Here is an 18,388-nt window from a genome sequence, read left to right as displayed (position 1 = left end):
CTCTCGTCTGTACCCCAGTTCTGTATGCACAAATAAATCTTAAACAAACAAACAAAACATGCATAACAGGCGCTGCTCCATTCCAAAGTGAGGCCATTTATGCACATATTCTAAAATGTCTAGCTGAGAGACAGTCAGACAGTGCTGCTTACAAGGATTCACCCATACAAGGATTGGAGGTAAAGGAGTGTTTATGGAGAAGAGTTGGAGAGGCCTATTGCCACTTCAACCCTAGTAACACAAAGTGGGAGGTTCTACCTATATCCAAGAGATAGGAGTTTCAGAGGGAATACTAGGCTTATACAAGAGTTATGGGATGGGTGTCTGATTACCTCTTAAGAACTTTAAAAGGCAAGTGTTGGAATACCAAGGAATGAGCAAAGGGTCTAAAATGACTGTGTTGGATATCTGGGGTCCCACAGTTTGTCAGTGAAAAGAGTCTTTTCTATGACCCAAGTTTCATCATGATACCAAAGAGCTTGAGGTCCTTCCCAAGTAGACCATCCAGAGCAGTCCCCCATTAAGGGTAATAATGACCATGAGCATCAAGCATATTTAATGCCCACAATGAAATGTCATTTGTGTTTCTGGCTTTGAGGGAGAAAAGTAATTGCCTTTTCTGTGCAGCATGTAGATTGATACAGGCATCACCTCATGGATTTGCACTGTGACGTGTGAAAGGCACCTTTTGGACATGTCTAACAATATGAAAAGAGGTAACTCAAGTGCAAGTCACATAGCTGTGCATTCAGATGATGTCACTTTTTAAAAAATATTCATGCTTTAACTCACTTTGGTGTTCCATATGTCCTATGTGGGAAGATAGCATAGACGTAGAAAAATGAAAGGTTTTAGTGGTAGGCATGGTGTGAAAACATACATTTTGTAGAGATTTGCATCTACAACCTGATAAACAAATGCTGTATACCAACTTTACATCAATAAACATAATCAGGGGGGAAAAAGCTATTGTCGGGGACAGGTTCCTCCCACAACTCAAGTACGTCAAAGGCTGTCTGAGTTCATACTTCTATTGCAAATCAAGTCAAAGGGAGACTCATGGCTCATGTAGAGCCCGGCAGGAGGGAAGTTGGTCTTGGGCACATCCAGAACCAGGAACCCAAATGCCACCAGGCTGCTCCTTCCCCTCCAGCTCAGTGTGCTTAAGTTTCAGCTTCTTTCCTCCAAATGGAGCTCAGCTGGTGGGGTATATGTGCATGTAGGGGAATATGGGGTGTTGCTGCCAGACACATTTGAGGGCTTGGTTACTAGGAATAAGAAATTTTGCTTTTCTCTCATTTCCAGTTTTTAAAAAGGGAAGAAGTAGCCTGACTTACTGTCTAGGTCATCTATCCAACATGTCCAACCAGAAAAGAGCTGTCAAAAGGGCGTGTGTTCAGGGCACAGCCACCCTCTTGACCAGGGAGTCGGCTCTTACCACAGTGGTGACACAAAGGCTGGGCAGGCTATAACGAGACTGCTTCAAAATACAAGCAAACACTACGCATCACTAATGCAGGCATATCTAAGAGATATATTAGACAAAAACAAAAGCATGAACAAATAAAGCCTAGGACAATCGATTGTTATGGACAAATAACTGGCTGTGAGAAGAAAATGCAAAATTCATTTAGGTAAACATTTCATTTGCTCTTTTATGAAGGATAGTATCTTTTCTTGGGGAAGACATAAAGGACAGGAACGTTTTTAGAAACGCTGTTATAAGCTGATTATTTATTCTTGACCATTCCACAAATCTCTGCGGTATTATTCCCATGTTGGGTCATACATGACACTCCCAAGTGAGAAAAAGGACAACCACACCAATCTATATCAATTTGGAACATTTATTGTATTTTTTAATGCCTCTGTAACATCATGACACTCTTTAATCAACAATATAAAGTCATCTACTTAGGTTTGCTACTCAAGATTAGGCACACTCTTAGAATCATAATTTCTTAAAGTAGCAGACTGGAATGATAAGCAAGTAAATTTGAAAGTACAGCTACCACTACCATCAATAACATACATTTTTCCAAATCATAACTCGAGCAGATATATATTACTCTCCTGACCTCACGACTTCCAGAAAGAGTCCTTTTTTTTATCAGTATAAGGAGAGGATGTTTTAGGCCATGCAGCTAGTCAGAAAGACTCTCATATGCAGTATACAATTCACAAAAAAATCTCACTCTTCCATTTAATTCTGTACATAATGCAACACTGTAATTGTACCTGAAGAGAAGATGCATTTCAGTGACAAATGTCACCTAGAAACACATAAATTCCTGTACCCACAATTCCTGACTTATGGACAGCTCATCTTAGGATTTTTTTTTTTACCCTTATAGTGGTGTGAAAATGACACATTCTCAGTAGCAAACATATTTTAAGTCTCTAATTTTGCTCCTTGGGTAGGCTAGTGATATGAAGTACGAGCCTCTCTCATGATGCTGGCTGGGGGCAGTGAGCTGTAGCTCCCCACCAACCACGAGATCACAGGATACAAAACCATATTGGTATTCAAGTTCAGGCTAACATTCACTAAACTGAAAGAGCTATTTACCACTTTATTGTAAAATAGGCTTGTGTTAGATTATTTTGCTCAACTGTCAGCTAACATACATGTTCCGAGCCAGTTTAGAGTAGTAGCTAGGCTAAGTTATAATGTTTGGTAGCTTAGGAGGACTCAACGCATTCCAACCTAAGCTTCTGTCAACATACCATGGGTTTACTGGGATGGAATATCAGTAAATAACTCTTTCAGTTCAGAAAGAGCTGTACTTAGGGCTAGATGAGTGCTCTGTTACATCACACTACACCTACCTCTGTCAGGAAGGACAGCTCACTGGCTTGGCTGCAGAGTGCTTAGGCTTCTCTCCCCTCAAGCCCAGGATGTTTTCTGAGGCAATTCCCCATGTAACCGTTGGGAATGGAGGAACTGCTGTAGAGCAGTTCCTTACAAAACCCAATTCACCATGCTTATTTTCTAACAATTATTTTCTAACTACTCTTCAGATCCTGGCTTTGTTTATCATTATTTCCCCTACCCAGATAAAACTGAGTTAAAAATACATTGTTAAAGGGAGAGAAACACTGTTCCACAGGAGAAGGGATTTGATGTTTAAGAACTTTTTCTGAGCAAAAATAAGTTAGCCTGAAAGGAATCTTTAAAAACAAAACAAAATTTTGCTGTCATTGTGACTATGGATTCATGACAAATTACCCCACAGCAACTCTTTGGCTTGAAAGGAGTTATTGTACAAGCAGCTTACTGGCCTCAATGATTTAGAGAAAGACACTTAAGGATCCTTCTAGGTACATTCCCATACTGCACTGTTTTAAAATGAGAAAATTGATAGATGAGTCATATTTAGACTTTGTTTGTATAATAAACCTTATTCTTTGGCAGAGCACAGATGACTGGGTGGTTGGTTGGATTATAAAGGCAACTTTCTGGTGGGATGTCAGCACCAAGAGACCCTACATCCTTCGGTCCCTCTCCCACGAGCCAGTTATCTCTCTTCAGTCAGACATATTCCTGTGTGCCTTCTGGGGCATGTATTTAGTTACAAAAATTGTGGGCGGAGAAGATATGCTTTAGAGAACAAGATCTCTAATCACAAATCAAGGCTCCAAAAGAAAAGTCAGAGGCATTAAGACAACATTTCTCCTAGTCAAAATTCAAATATATGTTATTGTCCTGAACTAAGGAAGTGTTGCCTCGTGCATATCTGGGTGGAGCTATTTTTCCGCTCATTCTGATTTTCTACATGTCATGAATTAGTTATGAGCAAAAGCACATCAATAAAACTTTTTCTAAGGGCCCATTTTGGTATAAACTGCACATTATTCAGTACACACAGTAGAAGGCAAAGATAAATAGAATGTGAGCACCAATTGCAAAGATAACCATCTTAGCACTTTTAGAACAAATAAAATGATCGTGTCTATTTTTTCTGTTTTTCATTAAAATGTCACAGCACCCTTGGTGGGGGAAAATTATACAGCTATATGAAGCATCAGATGTGAGAAGAAAATTAGTTGAAACCCGCTTGTTAAATATACAGTTATGGTGACTGATGCCCTTTCAGTGAAACCTTACGTGGTTAAAAGGAAAAACAAACAGCCAGGGTCAAATGTCTAGCCCACATTTCAACTTGAGATCTGCTGCATTGGCATGAGTTTTGGTGAAACCTGGTAAAAGAGAGAAAAAAGTAATCAAATTATGAAAAACTTCATGATTCCCCATACTTGAATGATGCAGGCAACAGGGAGCCTCACTTTGGACATTACCTGTAGTCTCATTTCCTATCACTGAGATATTTTTTGAATCACATTAATTTTAATCACTGAGAAGAGAACTCCTTTTCTATTTATATTTTGTACAATCAATAGTTTTCAACCTCCTTGTATTAGAGCTCCTAAATTGAGGATTATTAAGACTGGCATGGGACACAGAAAAAGGGTCCAGGTAACCATACTCCCTACTGACTGGATCACTGCTTAACAAGATTGAAGCCTGTGAGATTTCACTCAAAACAGAGACAGAGTAAGATACAAGATTCAAAAGTCCTCAAAATCCTAAAAAATAGACCCAGTCTATTTTGGTGAGAGACACTAGCTAGTCTCTGGATTAATAGATTATATTAATATAGTAAGGTAGAATCAATGACAAATCTTATCAGAAAGGTCAAAATCAGAATGAAAATGAAAAAAGGGTAGCAAGAAGATTCCAAGCCATCCAAAACGGAGAGAGTAGCACTCTCTAAATGTTAGAACACTAAATGTTGTCCTAACTATGTTCACTAAACACAGCAAAAATATTCCTGGGAGTCTTCAAGTAGAGGAAAATGAGGACAGATCCTCACTCAGTGGTAGGGCTGGTGGAAGGAGAAACCTAAGTCTAAATGGTTGAGATTCATTTTTGACAGATCTTTCAAGGATGATGTCAAGCTACCTATTTCTTCATCCATCTTGACAAATAAGTATTGTAGTAAGTAACAGCCCAGGGAGAGAACAGAGCAGGAAATATTAATTTTAATTAAAAGGATTTTTTTTTAATTTAGGTGATATTTTTGATTCCCTCAAGGAATTAGAAATTGAAATGCCCTTAAGTGATATCTTACTTTCTAGAATAAAGTCAACATTTTGTGAAATCAATCAACAAGTGAATAGAATGAGTGGGTAAGTTTCAAAGTACTACAAAAAGGGTTTCTAATAGATGTAAGTCAGTATTAAAAAACAGAAGGAACAGGAAGTTACTTGGCCTTAGTGAGGTTAAATATTTTTCATTCACTTATAAATCATTTCTGATTAACCCTTCATAATGAACATTTTTCTACTAAAGACTGATGTGACAAGAAAAATAAAATCAGGGTCTCTTTGGTGGTACAGGGATTAAAGGCACTGTTTTAGCAAGTTATCGCCAGCCACTGCAGCACAAGTTTGAACCCAGTAGGCCAGGAAGCTGACCCACATGGTGCAGCAGACCTCTCCTGTCTCACCCACTGCTCTTGTCAGCAGTATATTTCAGCAGATCTCCTTGTTCTGTTCCCCACTCCCTCTGGTGAATCTTTTCACCATCCCCTACCTCTGGCTTACATAGCAGTTCTTGTATGCATAAATAAATAAACCTTTGGGGGAAAAAAAGAAAATCAGTATGGCCTAGCATATAGTTTAGGATAAATGAGGGTTCATCTGCACATGCTAGTTCTAAAAGCAGGTGCATGGTAATATACAAAAATGAGACATATAATTGATGTAAGTCACAGCCCACATTTGCATAGATGGCTTCAATTCTACAGAAAAGAATAAAAGATACACGAGCTCTGAGTATTTAAAAATTGTGTCTCACAGGCAACCTTATTTAAAAAATTAAATAAGGAAATAACTTAATGAAGTAAAGCTCTTCTTTTTTTGAAAACAGATCATTTCTAATAGATGTTTGATAATATCTCCTTTAAAAGGAAACGGGATACCTGAATATTTTAAACTAAACATCTGACCCTTTTCCTCATCATGTCAACACTATTTGACTTCTTAGTATCACTTATACCCTCAGTGTAGAGAACTCACTTTTATCAGAAAAGAAGTTGAACCTTTATGTCCACTGACTGGGCCTGTCTATTTTTGTAATGAAAAAGATCTACTAAATCACTATTTTTCATTCTGTATTCTCAGAGTCTCATCAACAATGTAAGACCACGCAAGCCAAAGCAGATTACCCTGCCACGGTGATCTACAGGTTAAGCTCGAGACTCTGTGATTGAAGCATAAAAGATAAACCCGTGATTTGTCATCACAGACAACTGAAATCCCAAGAGTATACTGCTTAATTCTGTATGATGCCAGTTCATAATAGAAGTTGAGAATATAAATGTATCATTTCACAAAAAATATCTGCAGCTAGCATTTTCAGATTCCACTGTAAACATACACATAAGCAATATTCTTATTGTAAACTTTTTGCCATGGGTAGTATATGTATATTCCTGCCTGGAATATACCTAAAAGCCCAAAAGCCCTTGGGAGTAGAAATTATACCAATCTATTTTATTTTAGCCACATTTAATACCTCAATATAGGACTCACTGTAGGTGTTTAATAAATAATCACAAAGGTCTAACACACAATGTTCAAGCATGAATTAAATTTTAAACGTTTTAATTAAAAGCTGAAACCAGAAAGAAATATCCTGTTTCCAAAAAGGTCCACAGAAATATATGGTAACTTAGGCTTGCAACAGAAAAGAAATGAATAACCAACTAAATTCACTTATTAGTGAAAAAAGATATTTGGGGGCCCTCCCTGGTGGCGCAGCGGGTTAAAGCGCTGCACTAGGAAGCTTAAGTCACTTCCGCATGAGTTCCATCCCCGCCTGCCCTGGAGGTGACCACATGGTGCGGCAGACCTCTCCTGACCCGCCCGCTGCTCCCCTCAGCAGTGTACTTTGTCAGTCGGCCTACTCTGCTTCCCACTCTGTCTCTGGTGGGTCCTCTCACCCTCCGCATCTCTGGCCTGTACCCCAGTTCTATATGAATAAATAAATAAATCTTTAAAATAAAAAAAAGATATTTGGGGACAACAGAGGTTAGCTGGTGGGATGTCACCTTTCCTTTCTCTTTATTGTGGCCCATTATGTAAATGGCAGTGACACATCGAGTGATATAAATATAGCCAAAAATAAAGAAGTTTGACATTTTCCTTTGCTTGTCACAGCTCTCATATAAGGAAATGTGTAAAATCAGTTTGACTCTTTGAAAATGAATTATTACTCGATACATATTTGAGAGACAGATTTTTCAAACTCTGAGGCCATGGGAGAAAAGTAGGCTAAAGGCCTCCTTAGTCTTAAGGATGTAGGGAGGCAGTATAAAAGGACGACAGTTAACCAACCCTGAGCACAGCCATCACGCCTGAGCAGAGGATGGCAAGAACACCTGCTGTTGCCAGCCAGCGGCGCTGGGGGGCGCGCCATCTCCACCTCCCCTGTGGAAGGACACCTACTCCAGAGGCACCTTGGCCCCTCATGTTTCCCTGCATGATTCAACTGATTTGGGCAGAGGAACTGGGGCCTGGGAAATTCAGCCCAACTTGCTTCCACATGGGATCACCCTTCCCGCACGGTGCTCCTGCTCTGTTTTGCTCTCAGCCTGTGGAAGGAGACTCAGAACACAGACAGGAAACCGAGCAGGAGGCCTGTGCTTCCCCTGTAACGCCAAAGCTGGCTGCTGAGGTCTCTACTTCTGGGGTTCTTATCCCGGAGCCCTCTGTGGCTGCACACCTAAGCCCATCCTCTTTCGCCTTCACTAGATCGTAGCCTCTCCTTTGTCTCTCTCAGTAGATTCAGAATTCAGTTCCTAAGAAACATAAGACCTCTTTCCTTACAGCAGTCGTATACTGGAAGAGAGTAAACATGAGAAACAGGTCTCTGTGCATTAGGGGTTGGCCTTTCTTGCTGTGAACTATCCCTGACCCAAAATCTTATTTTGGAAATGTGCTGAAGGTTCAGAAATATAGTTACTATTTGCATTTCTATGACAAAATGTCCACAGCCTCCTTTGGCGTACCAGGCGTAAATGACTCTTAAGAGACTTTACTATTAAATTGAATGGGAAAGTTCTGCTGCCACACTGCCACAGAATCAGGACAATAATTCATTACAATTTTCTTGCTTTTAAATTTTTGTTAAGTTTCAGGTTATGTTTAAAGGACACATTTTTTTCCCCACATATTTTTGTTGCTAAATGTAATGTGCTATGTAGGAGAGTTTTAGCAATTAAAAATGCCCAAATAGTAATAAAAAAAATGCCCAAATAATGTCAACAAAACCATTATTTCTGTTTCTACAAAGAGAAAAAGCCAAAAAGAAGTTTAATAACACCCTGTATACTGTTGGGATACCTGGGAGAGACCCTTGTAAGACTAAGCAGCTCCTCCAAGTAGCTTCAGTTACCATCTAAAACCACCTCAGTTTAAACAATGGGCATGGGCAGTGGGTAGAAAGAAAGGAAAGGTCATTTATGGGAGGTGTCCAGAGATGACACAGTAAACACAAAAGTATGTTATTATGCCTTTCTCCTCAAAAACAAAGAGAATAAATAGGTCTTCCCAAAACAATGAGGGGGACACTCTTATAAAGTTTTCCTTTTGTGCAAGTGAATGACTTTTGCAAAATAACTATTTTTTAAGAGGTTTTTTTTTTAAAGGTATATATATTTATGCATACAGAACTGGGGTACAGGCCAGAGGTGCAGGGGCGGTGAGAAGATTCACCAGAGACAGAGTGGGGAGCAGAACAGGCTGACTGACGAAGCACACTGCTGAGGGGAGCAGCAGGCAGGTCAGGAGAGGTCTGCCACGCCATGTAGGTCACCTCTGGGGTGTGGATCAAATTCATGCTGAAGTGGCTTTAGCTTCTCAGTGCTACCAAGGAGGGCCACAAAAAACTATTTTTTAAAAAGTACCCTGAAACCACAATTTTGTCATGTCCTATTACCTGATACTATCATGGTTTAACTTTTTGTCTTTGAAATGGCCAATATTCTTCCAGTCGGTTTATATCCATAGTTTGCCCATTCATTGACCATAAGCTTGGGCACATAGGATTTTCACTAAGACATTTTCACAATTATCTTGACCTAGAGCTTCATTTTCTTTTGTTCGCCATGCAAGAATCCTTCTAGAATATTCATTGCCAAGTATATGTTCAAGATTGGGTTACTTTTCTCAAGTTGAAATCTTGAATAACTAGTACAGAGTTCCATAGATTAAAATGCTACTTATCCAGAAATAATAACATGGGATGTTTTCTGAATTATGAAATGAGACACACTCCTTAAGGCAAATACATTTCAAAATATACCTCATTGATAACCCAGTTATTAAGCAGAGCACTCCAGACCTAACCCTACAGAGAAACAACTTGCTCTATGTAATTTCATCTATAAGAGTGTAATGAGATGCCACTGAACATCAGTTCCTCAAAAGCTAGGTCTTCTGTCATGATGGTTCAACTGATATCATTTTCAGGACAACATTGACGTACAAGTTAACATTTCATCTCAACAGCCTAATTTGAAGGAAATAAAATTACATGTCAGTGTCAAAAAAAAGAGAGAGAGAGAGAGAGAGAGAGAGAAGGAGATGGTACTATAATAAAAGAAAACCCATAGAGATATTTTTCAATGTATTTAGATATGCAAATTAGCACTTTAAAAAAAAAATCCACCTTTTGGGAAGCCCACGGGGATTACAACTGAGATGGGAAAAGGCACAAAATGGTGTAAAAATAAACTACTATAATATTTTTTAAAAATCCACCTTTTCCATTCCTGAGCTTCTATGAATAAAAAAAAAAGTAGATATCAATGAGATCTTCCTTTTCATTCTCTTTTGCAGCAGAGAACTGAATATTCTGAGGACCTCAGAAATGCTACCGCAATAAGGTAAATAAATAACAAAGAGTTGACTACATAAGAACTGTTTACTTTTATCACTGCTGTGAGAAATTCTAAATAGTTAAAGTATAAACAAATCCTACTTTTTTCTCTGAGGTTATTGAAAAGCTAATTAAAGATGTGCTTTTCTCACAAAGTGTTGCTGGCAAACTTCTTTTTTCCAAAGGGAAATTCAAGAAGGTTAATAGACAAAGACCTTCTTCATACAGTAAGAAACAGTTACATGTGGACAATGAATTATGCAACCAAATTATTTTTACAGAAACTTGCTCTGCATTGATAGGTACCTGCTAAGCAGGTAGAACCTAAGGAAGAATGTATGAAATTTATGTGTGATGTATCAAAGCTGCTTTATGAAATTACTTTCTCCAGGATGGATAGCTACAAAATTTCTTCTCAGCATAAATTATTCCTCTTCTTATTTCATTTTAACTAGTAGATCTTTTCTTAAAAAGTTATATAAGAAGCAATTCTTTTTTTATTTCTTCAGAGATACTATCTCTACTTTGATTCACTTCAAGTAGAATGAGCCATCTTCTTAACCCCCATTATATAGTTTACCAATGATTTGTTAAAGAGCAATTATTTATATGACAGTATTAGCTTCTTTGTTTTAATGAGCTAAAAGGATTTGGGAATTTCTTAAATGGATACTCCTGTGATGTACTTATTCACTTGTAAATCTGAATTTTTATGCACAAAGTTTTTTCTCTAGCTGCAGGACACACCTATTTTGAGACTATAAACCTGGTGGGATCAGAAAGCCAATATCCTAATATGTTTAACGTATGAAATTATCAGGCACAGAAGTTAATCCAAGAGAAATTCTTAAGTCATCTCCATTAGATGCATTTAAAAGTAGTATTACTGGCCCTCCTGGTAGTGCAATGGGTTAAAGTGCAGCACTATGAAGCTCTAGCAGCCATAGCAGCACAAGCTGGATCCCCCGCCAGGGAGGTGACCCATGTGGTGAGGCAGACCTCTTCTGACCCTCCCACTGCTCCCCTCAGCAGTGTATTTCAGGCAATCTGTCTGTTCTGCTCCCCGCTCTGTGTCTGGTGAATCCTCTCAGCCCCCTGCATCTCTGGCCTGTTACCTAGTTCTGTATGCATAATTAATAAAAATATTTTAAGATAAATAAAAGAAGTATTATTTCTCCATGTATAGCACATTTCATAGTAAATCCACTTGAATCATGGCTGGCAGGAAATCCCAGAGGATTTCAAGGGACTTCACAGAGTTAACTCAGGGTTCAAGTTCAACCCTGTTTCCAGCAGCTCCTAGTGGTTCCTCCCCCTCCTGCTTCTGATTCTGGAGCCAAACACCGGCCTGTGAGTCAGAGCCCCAACTCCTGCTCCCCCACCTGCTTTCATCTGGGGGCACCCTCCCTTCCACTCCTGTTCTCAGCAAAGGTCAACTCCAAAAATGATCACAAATTAATGGTTCATGTCCTGTAAACACCCATTAATCAAGCCCCTGATATAGGACAAGTGGCTGGATTTGTTCGCAGAAACACTTACAGCAAAATCACACCCCGTGCTCTTCTTGATGTCATCCACCGTCAGACCTTCCCAGAGTTCAATCAGAGTCAGCCCCTTCTTGCTGTCCACGTCAAACACAGCCTGTCAGAGTGAAAATAATAACAATGACAATTTCTACCACAGTAATTATTTTATAACACAAAACAGAAATAACCTATCAAGTTCTAAAAAACAGACAGGACCCAGGACAAAAGATTCTGAAAATCAGCAATGAAAAAATGTCAACTGTAACTCTTACATTTGGGTGAGAATAAATGCCAACTCCCTCACCAGCCAATGGACGTAGAGCACTACTGAGGCCAGAAAAGAAACGTGTCAACTACTGATGGTACTTGCTACCACAGTAATCATTTTGGTTTAACTACTTTTGTGAAGTGTAACACTTTTCGCAAAAGGTCACTTAGTTAATAGTGATTTGGGGGAAAGAAGGGAGGAAAAAAAGGAAGGAGGAGGTAGCTGGAAGGTGAAAGAACAGAGATAATGGGAGGAAAAGTAGGTCAATGCTGCTGGATAAAAAATTACAGGAACCCAGAGGAGCTCTGAAGTGATTACAAGTCATTAAAAAAGGCCACCTGTCCTGGCCCCGAAAGACTCTCAGTGCAAACTTTCCCTTCAAGTCTTCTGAAAACAAACAGGTCCACAAGGAGAGCGTGACACTGTCCCTCCCAGGCACATCAAATAAGATGTCTGGGTGCAGGACAAGGGTGAGGTGGCTGCATGGCCTCCACAGTCCAGCATGACACTCTCAATAGCACCGTGGTGCCGTGCCCACAGGGAGAGCCTGACCTTATCAGATGGCTGCAACCTCCTGTATGGGACTCAGAACACGAAACTTCACACTGAGAAATGTGACAACTTGAGTAGACCATGCCAGCAGTCATTTAATATGATTTTCAATACAAGGATACTTCAAAACATTTGCAGACGGTCACTGGGATTCTGCTCTGAAACTACCAGTGGGAGGAGGAAGAATACTTGACTTAAGGCAGATTGTCTGCAGGTGTGAAGTTGCACCCCTAAGAGCCCAAATTGCTTCCCTCTGGCCCAACCCCATTGGTGTTGTTGGTTGTCCCCTAGGATGCATGCACTGTACCTTCTCTGGCTTAAGTGTCTCCCAAATCTCCCTTCTGCACTGGACTGATTGTAACTACTACTTGCCAGATCAAGAACTACCTAGGAAGCCAAACCCTATCTTATGATCGTTAAACACACTTCCATAGCAAATTGTACTGGAAAGAACCCTGGGTTCTGAGCAGGACAGAATTCCAGCTTCACCACACACTAACCATGTAAACGCTAGTGAAAGTGTCTTTTCACAAACACTTCCCGGGGTTGTTAAACAGGGCAAACACATTAACACGTGTACTTGGGTCACCCACCAGCTGGCCTGTAACTCAGCAGGGATCCCAAACAACTGTGCTCTTTTTCTCGTTAATGGTTTAAATTATTGTCACATATATGTGAATGCAAAGCAAACCCCTGAAATGGTTCTTGTCTACAGCTGATTGATATTTTCCCCCAAGAACCAGTTATTAAAGTGACTCATGATACTTGCATTCTCAGTTTAATGAAATCACAGTTATCCCAGTTGGTTTTACTAGGGAAGATATAAATTTAGGAGGCAATATTTTAGCAAAGTTTCATTTTATTTACACATTTTTATGTTCCTAATTTTTTTTTTGGCAGAAATATGTGTTTTGAGAAGGGAAAGATGGTTATCAGGTCTGCATGTTGCATCAGAAATTTTTAATTCCAAAATGACAATTGAAAAAAATAGTAATGAATACTTTTCCTTTGCAAGAAATGTACTAGAATGATTTATACTGATGTTTCCCATAGATCATGAACAAATAAAATGAGACTCTCAGTCATGTTATTAAGAATAGGCAGAGAAGGGATTTGGGGGAAAGAGAACTATGGCATCATGAACATAAGACTCTGGTGATCAGAGAAGTAAAACCTTGGCAAATTCACTTATTCCTTAAAAAACAAAACAAACAAACAAAAAAAAAACAGGTCCTTCCTGGTGGTGCAGCAGGTTAAGGCACAGCACTAAGAAGCTAAAGCCACTTAGGCATAAGTTCGATCCCCACCCCAGACGTGATCCACATGGTGCAGCAGACCTCTCCTAACCCACCCGCTGCTCCCCTCAACAGTGTACTTCATCAGTCTGCCTGTTCTGCTCCCTACTCTGTCTCTGGTGAATCCTCTCACCACCCCTGTACCTATGGCCTGTACCCTAGTTCTGTAAGCATAAATAAATAAAACTTAAAAAAAAAAAAGCAAAAAAACACCTTTATCAAATGCTAGTAAACTCTCAAGGTCATATATTGAAAGTCAAATATCTTATTAATAAGATGAAAATTTATCTTTGATATATATGGAAGATTTCCATTTAATGTTAGAAAACATAAAGACTTGATAAAAATGGAAAGTAAAACCTAAAAGCTACAAACAATTGTTCAAATACAAGACTAACAACTACTTTGGTTTACAGATGAGTAAGTTACTTTACTATAACCATAAAAAGTTACATTATAGATTAAGCAGTTAACCACAGCCCAGGAGCTGGTGAGGAAGCCATCATTCATAACTTCATTCTAGCAACACAAAACTAGGAAGTCAGAGTGATGTTTCCAAAGCCTCTTTCAAATGACAACTAGTGGGATTTTACCTACTAGTGAACTGAAAAGGAATTCTAGTCCGTGTCAACTATGCCAGGATTGTATACATTGGTTGCCCTTTAAACCACTGCAACTTCATTCATTCTCTCAACAGATATTCACTGAACACTCACTAATACTGAGCACAGGGATAAATATACTCCACTCCTTTCCCTGAGGGACCCAAAGTTCTGTGTGAAGCTGCCTCCCTATCAGTTTACTCAATTTTGCTAGTGTCATCTTCAGCTAAGTTTCAATTATCCCCATATGCTAGTGACTTCTACAAGTCTGTTCTAATACTGGATTCTTATCTGAAATCCAGATTCATGTCTCCAATTATTTACTGGAAGTCCCCAGCTGGATGTGCAGCTAACTAAAGAAACTCTTACCAGTATGTCCCAACTGAATCTATTCTTTCCCTCCTCTCAATGTTCCTTATGGTGTCTGCCTTAAGCCCAGGCTTCATTAAGATTTCAACAAGGCGACCTTCCCCTCGAGTCAGAAAAGTCAGGACTCACCTCTGCCTTTCTCAATGTTCCGGTCCTGTGATTCTGAACCCTGACTTTTCTTTCCAGATGACTGAAGGAGTTTCTAACTCACTGTCTCACCTCTCCTCCTCCTACCCTAGTACTTTCTTTACAACCTAAATCTAATTAACTGTGTTCCCAGCTACTTCAAATCATTGCAGGGCTCCACACTGCCCTCCAGATGAGATCCAAGTTTCTTAATAACGTATTCGCCCTCCATAACTTGGCCCCTCAAAATCTTTTCATCCTTGGCCCTGAGGTTGTACCCTCACTCAGCATGGTTCTACCTACTGCTCTCTGAGTAGCCTGAATAGTCTGTCCTTTCATCTGTTTGCTCTTCTTTACAAATCTCATTTGTGGGATTCCACTTAAATAGTCCAAGGGGAAGGCACCATTTGGGACAGAATGTTCCTTAATATGGCTTCTGAAAAGTATCGCGAGCTCCCTAAACTATTTCAAGGTAGGTTAGGGTGCTTTTGGATGTAGTCTTACTGCTCTTCAGTGAGATAGTGAATGCCCTAAAATAACTGCGATGGCCCTTAGCAAAAAGGACAAAATCATTGAGAGAAAAAATCTCAACCATTCAACCTTCGTAGAGATAATTCTGTCTTGTGGTTTGTCAAAATTCAGAATACTGAATCGTGTAAATAATACGACCCTATCTCACTTATAAGAATCATGTCAATCCACATTCTAGGTTTGAATCTGTCTGAAAGGTGACAGTCAGAAATACTGATCTCAAGTTGTATCAATGTCCAACATTCCCATTTAAGAAGAAGAAAGCTAGAGAAGCACTGAAGTGACCAGAGTGCTCTGAAATCCACTTTATAAAGAGGAAAGCTTGTAAGACCAGAGACTAGATCTCTTGGTTCACTGTGAAACCCAGGCTGTTATTTGCACCCACCTGGTTAAAACTCACTTTGGACTGAGTTCCCTAAAAAGAAATCCAACAATATATGTTTATGACTTGAGAAAAAAAAGAACATAGTTAGGAAGGACAAATATATTAACTGTGTATCCATCATCCAACTTAGGCAACTCACTAATCCAAACATAAGGACCCATAAAACTTTTGATTATATCGCACTTGTCAAAGCTATCAAGGGCAGCAGCTCAGCTGTGTGTGTTTGGGTACATTTCCAAATAGGTGCATGTTAAGAATCCTACATTTAGTACAACTAAATGACTGAATTTTCCTATTCAGGATACCCATATTTTTAATTAATTTTAGGGCTATCAACATAATACACTTTCAAAAATAAACAATTCATATAAATATAAAAGGTGGTGGCAGACAGTAGCGGAAATGAGGCACTTTACCTTTTCAGTGATGATGCGGTCGACGCAGTGCTTCCCAGTCAGAGGTAATGTGCACTTCTCCATGATTTTATGAGCATTTCCCTATTTAAAAGGAAAAAAAAATCAATTTGTATCTAGAATTGGTAGAACTACAGGACAAACAGGAACTATCAGAGAAAATATATCCCAAGGACAGACTGTTTTTCAGTCTTTGCACAGTTATGTTTTCACTTTCTTTCTAGAAACAGTTTCTGTTCCATAAATTTTGATTTGGAGAGACTGTCAAAAGAATAGTTTAAGGCACGGAGAAGTTAGTTGGGATACCCAATATGACCTCTCAAGTCTTAAATCTGATACTGTGTGATGAGAAATTTCACATTAGTATCCTGCTTATTTTTCTCTTCCAGAAAATAGCTCCTTGGACAAACCTGAGCTACCATTTCCCATGATAGGAAGTGTAGACTGAACACACAAGCATAATATCCCCTTTCCACAAAAATCAATTTCACTTGAATGAATGAATGGGAAGAGAAATCTTATATGGATTCCCAAAGAAAAACAAATTCTATACCTTTAATTTCTTTAAAAGTGGTGCTAACTACATACAAAGTGAATAGACATTAGACCTTTAGTAACCAGTTACAGGTTTCTAGATCTTCATAAGAAAGTGTATACCTACAGAAATAATACCTTTACCTTTAATGATGTGTTTTTCTTTCCAGAATTCAAAGATAGCTTGTGTGTCACTGAAGCTTAATTAAAGAGCTGAATTTAATGATGAAAATTCAAACTTTTACAGTTGCCGGGTCTCTTTGCATTGACTATAACTCAAACAAGGCATGTCACAAGAAATGCCGAACAAAGTGAATGCTCTGTGGGCTTCTGGAGAACATTTTCTGCAGGGAACCCCTACTTGCCTCTCATTTTTTAATAAGAACATTATCTTGCTTGAAAGCAGTTACATGAATTTTACAAACAACTTCATTTTAGGAATCATAAATTTCAATGGGCAGAATTAACTGTGTCCTACCAGTAGAGACCTTTCATAGACCCCTTCCACAGAGAATATAACCCAGGGCTTCAGCGCATGGGCTAGAGCCCAAGGACCTGGCTGTGAAGGCTGGCCAGTGCTAGCTGTGCAGTTGTCCTGTACCTGAGTCTCCCAACCACCTGTCGCCTATGCTTCATGTAAAGCTTCAATGAACTTTAAGCATCTAGTGTTTAGCAAGTGCTCAGTAAATGTTAGCGAGCGGTATACAAACTTTATATAACTTTTCTACAATGTGCCAGGATTTCTTTAGGTGCTCATAAGTTCCTATATCAAGTGGACATACAAGGACACAGAAAATGATCTAAATACAAGTCCTAAGACCCACCAAGCTAATAACACAACACCCGTTTGGGGGCAAACCATTTGGTTGATCTGGGAACTGGCACTAAGTGTGCCCCTGCAGTGAGAAAAATGTAGCTAGATGACTCTGTTCACATGTAGTTCTAAAAACTAACACAGACCAAGAAAAGTGAAAAAGGAGATGCAGAAAGATTAAAGAATGTCACAATCTCAATATTCAACAATAGGTTTGCTGTGAAGCCGAAATATGACTAACTCCCTCTTTAGTGCTCTGTGCTAACCATGCCTGGCTGAGTCTTACAATGTGGCGTGGCAGCTGCATAGATTAATGATTCACAAAGGAGAAACAATTGCTGAGGTTCTTGCATTTAAAAATAAACCCAAATAGAGAAATGCAGAGTAGTTTGGTAGCAAGGAACACTCTCTACATTAAGTGCCCAAAAACCTAGTTTTTCATCTTAATTCTGTGATTTAATAGTCATTTGGTCCCTTGAATTAATTCTTTGTGCTGAAGATTTCTCTTGAGTCCACTGTCTTGATTCCCCTTACTTGACCATAATAGGAATCAAATGAAATGTCTTGAAAGTACAATAAACTTAGAGAGGTTGCATCTATGTGCAAACACCTAGGGCTAGTGAAGTCTTGTTCATTTTTATCAATCTACATCTTTCTTTTAAGAAAAATCAAGAAAGGCAGAGAAATGAATACAAAGAATAGCTGTAAAAATTCTCTGCTTTGACTTTCTTGAGGACTCCTAATTTCAATATACCCTTATTTGCTAATTTCATTATAACCTTGTTGAACACTTAAATCTCTCCTGTACCTTTTCCCCCATTTTTCCTCTTTCTCCCCCCTTCATCACTATAGTTTATTAGTTGAAGGAATAGGAACCCACCAGCTTCTTGATTGACTTAAGGCCTTAGTACTTTCCTTCACTTGTTTAATGGTGATCACCCTTTAATTGTTTGGATAGCTGTATGAAACCCTGTGTTTGCCAACTCTTTTAATAAGTCTTTTTTTTTTTTACATTTTGGGTTTTTTT

At 39.0% G+C, this 18,388-nt stretch overlaps 1 protein-coding gene across 2 annotated transcripts in view; it reads right to left on the bottom strand.

Annotated features, from left to right (window-relative positions):
• Positions 1-1,833: 1,833 nt before the first annotated feature.
• The window catches only part of OXCT1 (3-oxoacid CoA transferase 1), a 132,305-nt gene continuing 115,750 nt past the window's right edge, over positions 1,834-18,388 (bottom strand). For both annotated transcript variants that reach the window (XM_004678348.2, XM_012721890.1), the window contains exons 15-17: positions 16,017-16,097; positions 11,486-11,587; positions 1,834-4,200 (exon numbers count right to left, since the gene is read on the bottom strand). In XM_004678348.2, coding sequence (XP_004678405.1) covers positions 4,159-4,200; positions 11,486-11,587; positions 16,017-16,097 — 225 coding nt within the window. In that variant the 3' untranslated portion in view covers positions 1,834-4,158. The remainder of the gene's footprint in view (positions 4,201-11,485; positions 11,588-16,016; positions 16,098-18,388) is intronic.

Source organism: Condylura cristata, unplaced genomic scaffold (genome assembly GCF_000260355.1).
Source record: "Condylura cristata isolate star-nosed mole 26May11 unplaced genomic scaffold, ConCri1.0 scaffold00007, whole genome shotgun sequence".
Classification (NCBI taxonomy): Eukaryota; Metazoa; Chordata; class Mammalia; order Eulipotyphla; family Talpidae; genus Condylura; species Condylura cristata.
Note: the sequence above shows the minus strand (reverse complement) of the source record. Positions and strands in the feature narration are given on the sequence as shown.